The sequence below is a fragment of the Phaseolus vulgaris genome, chromosome 7, assembly GCF_000499845.2.
Source record: "Phaseolus vulgaris cultivar G19833 chromosome 7, P. vulgaris v2.0, whole genome shotgun sequence".
Taxonomy (NCBI): Eukaryota; Viridiplantae; Streptophyta; class Magnoliopsida; order Fabales; family Fabaceae; genus Phaseolus; species Phaseolus vulgaris.
Genome location: NC_023753.2, coordinates 16,669,534 through 16,680,113, shown reverse-complemented (window position 1 = coordinate 16,680,113; position 10,580 = coordinate 16,669,534). Strand labels below are relative to the sequence as shown.

The following is a 10,580-nucleotide window of genomic DNA, read 5'->3' as shown; positions in this document are numbered from 1 at the left end:
GAATGGGGCAGGGAAGCGTGCTACCCAAGGTTCAAACGTTTGTCGAAAAACGTTGTTAGAAGCATCAGCGTAAAGTGCAACAGTTAATGACCAGAGACAAAGAACGCAAGTTAAGCGGAATAGAAGAGCAACATTCAAACAGATCAAGATCAAGGAAGTTGAAGCAATTAAAAAATTTGGGGCATCTAAACAAAAAATCAAATGATGCATTCATAGATAAAAGAGGAATTGTTCGTTGGGAAACCAAATACAGCTTATGATGGTGGCGCCCTGGGCACAATCTACCCATCCACAACACGATTCGATGTCGCGAAGGGTGAGGCGTCCATCTCAGGGTGCGCACAGGCAACCTAAGCAAGGGCGTCCTCGAACCCCGCAGCATATGCATCGGCCGCGTCCTCAATCAGCTCAGCGTCAGCTTTCTTGAAGTTTTCGGCTTGTTGGGTAAGCTCCGCCTCCACACGGCCAAGCTGCACCTCCCGGTTGGTGGCCCTTTCTTTAAGCTTTGCCATCTTGGCCTTCGTTGCCACTGCCTCTTCCTCAAGCTCCACCACTCTAGTGGGCAGAGGCAAGACCCTCGACTCAAGATCGGTGTAATCTTGACCTTTGTTGTAAAGCCTTTTCTTGGTCTCCCTTTCAGACTGGCGGAGGCTGCTCAGTTCCTACTCCAAAGCGGTTTCGCGATTGGTGAAGACTTCGACCAGTTGAGCCAGTTGTTCTTTCTTTTTCTCCTCCGCCAGAGTTAAGTCCTCTTTAGCCTTTGCCTCCACCAAGGGTAGTTGCTACTTCATTACCTCAGCCCTATTGATGTGAGCGTTTGCTTGGGCAAGGAGCTCGCCGAAGCCAAGGCCCAAGTGTTCCCTGGCCACATCCTCGTCCGCCTCCAGCGCTGCCCCTCATTGAAACCCTTTGAGGGCATGCTGAAGGATAGCAGGAAGCTCGGGTACAGGTGGGGTTTGCCCAGGAGCACTCTCACCACCACCTTCGAGTGTGAGGAGGCCAAGAGGTGAAAAAGCACTTGGTGGGTGCTCCCCGAAAGAAGTAAGGCGGCCAGCAGTGGTAAAGTGAGAGGTCTTGATATGATTCCACTAGCCAGATAGAGATGATTCTTTGACATTCTATGGAATCAACTTGAGTTGGAGATAGCTTAGGCACTTTTAATAGAATTGGATCAAGGTTCTATGTTTCAAGAACTCACCAAAACTTGCACCAAACACCAAACTCACATGGAAGTTCCATCTATTGCCAATTGAACCGATTAAAATGTGTATAAAAACAAAAGCACCGTTTAAAAAGCTCAAGAACAGAATTGAACCGAACAAAACAACTGGAAATGAGGAAGAAACAAATGGAAACAGCCAAGGAGAAGATGAATCGAAGCAAATTCAGAAACAAACTAAAATACCGAATGAAAATGCTAGAAAAGTAAACTAAGACATGTTTTAGCTTCAAATGAACTAGGAGACGAAAGAAAGAAGAACTTATGGAGATGAAGGATTTGGTTTGATGATCACGCCACTTGGATGGTGAAGGCTCCAAGATAAGTGAGCTAGTGCCGCCACTTAAGAGAACCAAATGCACTCAAGATAAGACAAGGTGAAGGAGAAGACAAGTTCTCACAATTCTCTCTCAAATTGAGTAGAGTTTCTCTATTACCAATTTCAAATCTGAATTTTAAAAGAGCCCACACCTCTATTTATAGTGTGAGGGTGCTGGAAAATAGGTGGGAAAATTCAAATAAAACTCATTTGAAATTCCCACCAAAACCAAGTCACATGGGAGGTGTGACCTTTTTCTACTATGACACCTCCTAAAAACTACACCTACACCTATTCTCCTAAGTCACATGGACAATGTGACTTTCTTTTACATTTTCACACTCCTTTATTTAATATCCACACCTCCTACCACTATACAAGAGTAATTCACATGATGCTCTTTTATTTAATGCTTGGCCTTGCCCCTCATGGGATGGACTTGGGCTTTTTGGGCTTTGGCCTTCTTGAGCTTGGGCTTGGGCTTTGGGCTTGGGCCTCATCTTTATTTTATGTCTTCTTTTAATTTTGAGAAGACTAGAAGGAAGAACTTCAAATGTGAGGGTGAATGTCCTCTTCCTTCATTAATAAAAGCCTCCTTTATTTGATTCTCATCAGGTCTCAGCCACCATCGTCCTACGCCTTTTAAAGACAGGCCCTTCCGCGGAGTCCTCGTCAGACTCAATCTCCACCACCCTTTTGCTTTTCTCAAGAGGGGTTGGAGCAGGTCAACCCTACACGACAGCAAGGGGAACCGCAACGATGGGAGCAGAAAGAGCAGGGGAGGGTGCGGGGGTGGCAGAGTTGGGGGCAGGAGGAGCAGAGGCACCCGCGGCCCCAGGCGCCCCTTGGCGACGAGCAAGGGCATCAACTAGCCTCGCCCGTTTTTCCTCGCTCAGCACCATACCTACGCCGATGCCAGAATGTAATGGGTCAGCAAAGCAATATAGAATGCGAGAATAAACGTACAAGCATGAAGAGGCAGAATATATGAAGCATGTTAATAGGCGTAATAAAGTAAGACAAGGGAAGACCGGTACCAATGTAGCCCTTAAGAGCCCGGGCATCCTACTCATGTTTGATTAGCTGGACAGTGTTGAATACTGCCCCCAAACTTTAGAGAACCTCGCATACTTCGCGATCAGGGGGATAGTTCCTCCAAGGTCTTGGGTGTTTTAAGCTTGAATTCCCTCACCCAGTAAAGGGGGAACCCGTCCAAAAGGGTAAGGTCGTGAGCGGTGCAGCACACCCTAAAGAACTTCCCTTTGAAGCCCTTATAGGATTGCTGGAAGAGTGTGAAGAGGATTATCCCTACCACGCCACTAAAACTCACCCAGAGGTTCTTCCCGGGTACCATCAATATTATTACTACCAACAACACTGATGGTACCATCAGTATTATTACTACCAACAATACTGATGGTACCATCGTATTATTACTACCAACAACATTGATGGTAACATCAGTATTATTACTACCAAGAACACTGATGGTACCATCAGTATTATTACTACCAACAACAATGATGGTACCATGAGTATTATTACTACCAACAACACTGATGGTACCATCACTATTATTACTACAAACAACACTGATGGTACCATCAGAATTATTACTACCAACAACACTGATGGTACCATCGTATTATTATTACCAACTACACTGATGGTACCATCAGTATTACCACTACAAACAACACTGATGGTACCATCAGTATTATTACTACCAACAACACTGATGGTACCATCAATATTATTACTACCAAGAACACTGATGGTACCATCAGTATTATTACTACCAACAACACTGACGGTACCATCAGGATTATTACTACCAACATCACTGATGGTACCATCAGTATTACCACTACAAACAACACTAATGGTACCATCAGTATTATTACTACCAACAACACTGATGGTACCATTAGTATTATTACTACCAACAACACTGATTAACTTGCGGAAGCTTGTGGAGGAGATGAAGCAAGGCCTTCCTAGGAAGTATGGGTGCCTTGAAGGTGCATGAGAGTGGGGAATTGGGGAGGTTCGGCCAGCCCCTTTGAAGGATGAAGTGAAGATTAAAACCTAGATGCTAGGCAAAGAGTATTCTATGGCACAAATTTGGCAGCATAAGAATACTCTATTCAATCTTGAAATACATGAGGTTGGCTCCTCCTTTTATAGGCTAAGGAGGACCTGAAATGATGAGCAAATGCAAACCAAATGAAATGCAAAAGAGTAGCACATGGAACACATGGCACATGGGTGCACATGGCCTCCTAACTTGCACATGGACGTCCTAGATTAGTGGAGAGCTTCTAGAAACCGTAGCTAATCTAGGTTAACTCCTCCTTAATCCTAATTTGCAGAAATTAACAAAGGTTCCCAAGGCTATGCTATTTACACCACAATTAAGACTAAGCTACACTTTGTTGGGCCTTCTTGGACGTCAACCTTCTTGGATGTCATCTCTCTTAGACGCTTCTTGTGTGGCCTAGACGCTTCTTGTGGGTGCCCTCTATGCAAGGTTGGTCCTAGACACTCTCTTGGTTGCCTTTCATACAAGGTTGGTCCTAGACGCTCTTTTGGGTGCGGGGGCCTCTTCCATCAGATGGTACCATCAGTATTATTACTACCGACAACACTCATGGTACCATCAGTATTATTACTACCGACAACACTCATGGTACCATCAGTATTATTACTCCCGAACACACTGATGATACCATCAGTATTATTACTCCCGACAACACTGATGGTACCACCAGTATTATTACTACCAACAACACTGATGTTACCATGAGTATTATTACTACCATCAACACTGATGGTACCATCAGTATTATTACTACCAACAACACTAATGGTACCATGAGTATTATTACTACCAACAACACTGATGGTACCATCAGTATTATTACTACCAACAACACTGATGGTACCATCAGTATTATTACTAGCAACAACACTGATGGTACCATCAATATTATTACTACCGACAACACTCATGGTACCATCAGTATTATTACTCTCGACAACACTGATGGTACCATCAGTATTATGACTACCAAGAACATTGATTGTACCATGAGTATTATTACTACCAACAACACTGATGGTACCATCAGTATTATTACTACCATCAACACTGATGGTACCATCAGTATTATTACTACCAACAACATTGATGGTACCATCGATATTGTTACTACCAACAACACTGATGGTACCATCAGTATTATTACTACCAACAACACTCATGGTACCGTCAGTAATATTACTCCCAAAAACACTGATGCTACCATCAGTATTATTACTACCAAGAACATTGATTGTACCATGAGTATTATTACTACCAACAACACTATTGGTACCATCAATATTATTACTACCAACAACACTGATGGTAGCATCAGTATTATTACTAGCAACAACACTGATGGTACCATCAATATTATTACTACCGACAACACTCATGGTACCATCAGTATTATTACTCTCGACAACACTGATGGTACCATCAGTATTATGACTACCCACAACACTGATGGTACCACCAGTATTATTACTACCAACAACACTGATGGTACCATCAGTATTATTACTACCATCAACACTGATGGTACCATCAGTATTATTACTACCAACAACACTAATGGTACCATTAGTATTATTACTACCAACAACATTGATGGTACCATCGATATTGTTACTACCAACAACACTGATGGTACCATCAGTATTATTACTACCAACAACACTCATGGTACCGTTAGTAATATTACTCCCAAAAACACTGATGCTACCATCAGTATTATTACTACCAAGAACACTGATTGTACCATGAGTATTATTACTACCAACAACACTATTGGTACCATCAGTATTATTACTACCAACAACATTAATGGTACCAACAGTATTATTACTACCAACAACACTGATAGAGGATTGTGGCTTAGAGTTGACCATGTTGGTACGTCGGAGAAGATCTTGAACATATTTGGTTTGAGAAAGATGAATGGAATGATCATCACAAGTGACCTCAACTCCTATAAAATAATGTAGAGGCTTGAGATCCTTCAAAGTAAGTGTTTGATAAAAATCTACACTAATAATTTACCCATGACTAAAATATCATTAACATAAATCAAGATAAAAATAATTTCAGCTGCATTAAATCATGTAAACAAAGAATTATCACCTTTAAAAAAAAATCCATTTAAAAAAGAGTGTTAAAAAGTTTTTGAAATCATGAGCAAGGAGCATGGTTAAGATACCATAGAACTTTGTTTAGACAATATACAAAATAAGGATAAGAAGTAATAAAACCTGGAGGTAAATATTATTTTTATAAAGTAAGAGAAAGTAAGTATATTTTTCGGTAAATAAAATGGTTGAGTGTATATTTGGATCTGCTATGGCTAATATTACGAAAGAGCAACCTTTTGTTGACCCAGATCACTCTCTATTCGTAATCGTCTTTTCTAAACCGAGAGTTAAGCATTGAAATCAAAGCAAAACCCACAAACACAGCAGCGGCTCCTCCAACAATTATTGCTGCCAACTTTTCCGTGTTGCCATTTCTTCTTGCCCCTGTATTCATAAATTTCGTATATAATTAATCACTAATCCTCTGTTTCTCTCCGTCTGTGAATATCAACTTAGAAAAAACTAACATCACTAGTAGTCTACTAGATAAAGAAATTAGAAAAAAAAAAAGTGATATCAGACGAAGCAGCCGTTTTAATTTGTAACGATTTTTTTTAAAATTTAATATGACGTCACAATAAAATAAATTGTATTTGGAAGAAGGCACGAACCTATTTTTGCTCGAATTCATTTCTCACTTCAAATAAGAAAAATTTTGTTCATAAATTATACTTGGTTCAATAGATTTCTTTCAATCATTCCGTTCCACTATTTTGCGGAATTTAAAAGGAGGGTGTTTTTTCTCTACCATCAAAGTTTTTCTTGCAGCCCATTAAATACATGAAGAAACTAAAATGTCCTCTCTAATTCGCTCTAATATGTTTCAGAAAATTTATTCCAAAAATATTTTTTGAATTTTTTTTTGGAAATTCTATTCTCTTTAGAAAAAGTTTTTCGAAATATATTTGATGAATTTTAGAAAAGGTGTTCCAAAAGCTTTCGAAAAAAATAATTCAAAAATCATTTAAAAAAAAGGATAAAATCGTTTTATGAAATTATTAGGGTACATAAAGCGTTCTGATAGGCTGGAGGAAGAATCACTCTTAAAAGAATTATATCAAATTTAAAGGTATTGAACCATTATATATTTTCTATAAATGATATTTTGGATTATTTATGCCTTCTATAAGTAATGTATAAAGGATATGTTATCTTGATGTATTTTCTTTAGGTCCTTCCATACCACACACAATATGTATATATATATAGACCTCATTTAATTTTTACTATATTAAATCTCATCTCATTTTAAGATCTTTGAAAGTAATTTTTTTTTTTTATAAATGAGACTTTAAAACACAAATAAATTTGATTTTTCGATGTGTGAGTAATCACTATCCGTAAGAACTTATCCGCGGTGTATTAAGCACGATCCCTAGAATACAACAGAAACTTCCAAAAATGTCTGAGAATCAGAACTAGCAAGTTACTCTTTAAAAGAGTAATAATCCAATAGAACTCAATATAATAGTAAAATAAAATAAAATAAAAGAGGAGAGAGAAAGTGAAAAAGGTGAGAGGAAGAAGAAATAGCTTCACGGTGCAGGTGGGTGAAGAAGATGAAAAAGGTGAAAATGAGAGATACATTTTCTGAAGTGGATGGTGATCTCTTTATATAGGGAGAGGAACAACAAAATTTGTTGCAACTTCCAGACCCACGTGCTTCCGTTCAACATCTCAACTACGGCAAGGTTTTAAAATCCCGAAAGACCAGACAGTGCGAGCGTGGAAGCGGACCAACGTTCTTTCGAATGATCAGGCAATGCTTTCCCGATCATGCGGCCACGATCCTGGGTGGAGAGGGCAACGAGCGCAACAATCTCGGTGTAGATACTGTCTTTACTGCTGCACTTCCGAGATCCGAGATCCGAGATCTCCTTTAACAGAATCTAAAAATCTAGGATTTTCCACGCACACTTTGATTTGTTCTACAACCCACTCTATTTTTCGTTTATTATTTTGCAATATCATATTTTGTTTTACAACAATTTTTTAGGTCAAACAATGAAATTTTTTTTTATAGTACAAAAACATTTAAAATATTTTTTTTATCATTTTAAGTATCTTGAAAGTTGTTCTAGAATAAATTTTCCTCTATGCTAGAGATTTTACCCTTTCCTTTAATACAAAATATTGTAAATAATAGATTTGATGTCTAAGATCTTTGTTAAAGATGTATAAATAAAGGTCTTTTTATTATTTATCTTTTAAATTTTTATTTACACTTTTTAAATCACTCACATCTTCTAAAATTACATTACACTACAAATCACCATTATTTTTATATGTAATTAATATTTTAACTTTTTTTATTATTTTAAAACAATATGGAGGCAAGTAGGGGTCATTATGCTGATAAAAAAAGTAGGGTCTTTTTTTCACTCACTTATAAGTAGGGTCTTAATTCCAATTGTTCATTGATGTAAATAATAGCCAACACCTTGAGTACATTGAAACCCTCATATTTAGTTGGACTTATTTCTAATATTTTGTTTTCCAAAAAAATATTGAATTAATACACATATAGAATAGTTAAAAATTATATATATAGAAGAAACAAAACAATAGCGAGAAATATTACAATCCAGAAAAATGAAATAATATATTCAATATTAAATATTTATGGAATAGATTGAGGCCAAATTTATGGTGGAAGTATATTTTTTTATTGTTTATCAATTAGAAATATTTTCTTACCTCGAGATTTAACACACTAAAATTTTGCATATCTAAAAATGTTTGCGTACATAGCTACATTTTATTTAAAATGATTAGGTTAAAGGTTCTAATAGAGAAAAAAAAATGTTAAATCATCCTAATCAATTTTGTAATTACAAAATTGATACTCTAACTATTTACTTCCATCCTAATTTATTTAAGTTTAACTTTATTTAAATATGGATATTTTAAACTTTAACTTTTTTTAAATGATCTCAAATTTTAATTTTTATACCTAAATACTTTAATTTAATTCCATCTCGATCGGTTCTTAAAATTTACTTCATTCATAAAAAGTGAGACAAGCTACTAAAACCAATCTCAGCCGTTTATTTATTTTAAATCTCTATAAATTTGTTGGTTTTATTTTTTAAATTACTTTTCACACCTTAAAAATAATAAAATATAATTATAAGAATAAAATAATTATTCTATTATTTTATTTTTTTAATTATTATCTTTATTATATTTTAATACATGAAAAAATAAAGACAAATATATCTGTTCATTAAAACCAACTACTTTACAACTATTTTTCTTAATAAAATATTTCATTATAATAAAATAATTATTTATGCGTCAATGTTGAAAAGAATAAGCCATATAAATGAATCATTATCCAAAAATGAATTGTAACACAGAAATAAAATAAAAAAAACGAGTAGTGAATGATTGCCATTTAAAATACATATATAACTTAAATCTAATTTAAGGTAAATAATTGTAAGAACTACATATAAATTTTAAAGTTAAAAGTCAAGATAATTATATGTAAGTTAATAAAATTTAAGAATAAATTGGAACAAAATAAAAACTTATGATTTCTACTTACGAACAAAGTGAAACTTTATAAAGTGTCCGTTTGATTAATACATAAGGTTTAGGAGAAAAATAGTTAATGTTTTTATTAGACCTATTATTTTTTAGATTATATATATTTACCTGGATAAAATATTAAAAAAAAAATGAATGTGCGGTTTAGGGTTTAACAGTGTTACCTGGGAGAGAGTTACGAAGAATGTGGTAGCTTATGAAACACTTGTGAAGATATATTTGTGCCGAAAGGGAACTACCACATTCTTCCTTACCAACCATCACTGCATCGCTCACGCAATTGCTACAGTCACAAGTCTCCAAATCTCCTTCACACTGTGCCATTATTTTCACCGATTTATAATTCACTGTGTAGAACCCATCACTGTTAAGAATCCCACTTTCCAGTGTCACAAAAGCCTCCTCCATCAACTCTTTGAACTTCACATACTCCGCAACCGGTTTCCCACACTCTTTGTGAAGCAAATTGTTACTTCTAGATTCACCGGCTGTTTCCTCAGTCTCGTAGTGAAAGTAGCAACCGTCAAGTTGTACCCGTGCGGATATGGAATCACTGCACAAGGTGTTTGATATCTGTTGCAGTAAGTTCACGCAGCTGAAACATTCTTCTTTGCTGATATCATCTCTGCATTGGAAAAGGCCTGAAATGGCTGTGTCATCATTAACGGCCTCGGTGGTTCTGAAGAACCTATGTTGGGAGGATTGTGCAATGAGTTGTTGGAATAGAGAGCTGAGTGTTTGAGATAATTGGTGGTTGAACGTTTGGGCTGCACAGGTTTTGTAGACTAATGTGTTGTAATCGGAAAGTGGTTTGGAAGAAGGTAGGAAGAGGAAGAAAGTGAGAGTGAGGAGAATGGTGGAATGGGAAAAGTTCATTTCGGAAGTGATTTTCGGTATAGCATTTGGTGGTTTTGAGACAGTAACTTGGAGAATGGTGTGTTAATTATATGGTGGTGGGGGTTGGGATTTTGATTTGTTTTTCATTCCTAATCCTATCTACCAAACTCAGAAACACTGCATCAAGAAATTAACAAAACACGTCAAAGAATGGGAAATGGGGAAAAATGAAAACACCCCTACCTCAGTTTATTTTACTTTAAACCTTTTGTTACAAGTTATTCTATATACATTGAGCATGCCTACGTATTTCAGGTTGGAAATTTGAAGTTTGCTTGGTATGAAGTTGGTGCAAGTTTACTTTTAATTGTTGCATGCAAACTAACATGCTGCTCTTACTATTATTATTGGTCTTTACAATGTGTATTTTATCAAAAA

General features: G+C 36.5%; 2 protein-coding genes across 2 annotated transcripts; both read right to left on the bottom strand.

Annotated features, from left to right (window-relative positions):
• Positions 1-350: 350 nt before the first annotated feature.
• Positions 351-5,513, bottom strand: LOC137829145 (cell wall protein IFF6-like). Its single transcript, XM_068635939.1, has 5 exons — positions 5,204-5,513; positions 5,049-5,121; positions 4,538-4,941; positions 3,177-3,598; positions 351-662 (listed from the first exon to the last, which is right to left on the bottom strand). Exons 1-5 carry the CDS (start codon positions 5,511-5,513, stop codon positions 351-353), a joined length of 1,521 nt encoding a protein of 506 aa, XP_068492040.1.
• A 376-nt stretch (positions 5,514-5,889) lies between these two features.
• Positions 5,890-10,204, bottom strand: LOC137828330 (plasmodesmata-located protein 3-like). Its single transcript, XM_068634850.1, has 2 exons — positions 9,470-10,204; positions 5,890-6,137 (listed from the first exon to the last, which is right to left on the bottom strand). Exons 1-2 carry the CDS (start codon positions 10,179-10,181, stop codon positions 6,010-6,012), a joined length of 840 nt encoding a protein of 279 aa, XP_068490951.1. The 5' UTR covers positions 10,182-10,204; the 3' UTR covers positions 5,890-6,009.
• Positions 10,205-10,580: the final 376 nt, after the last annotated feature.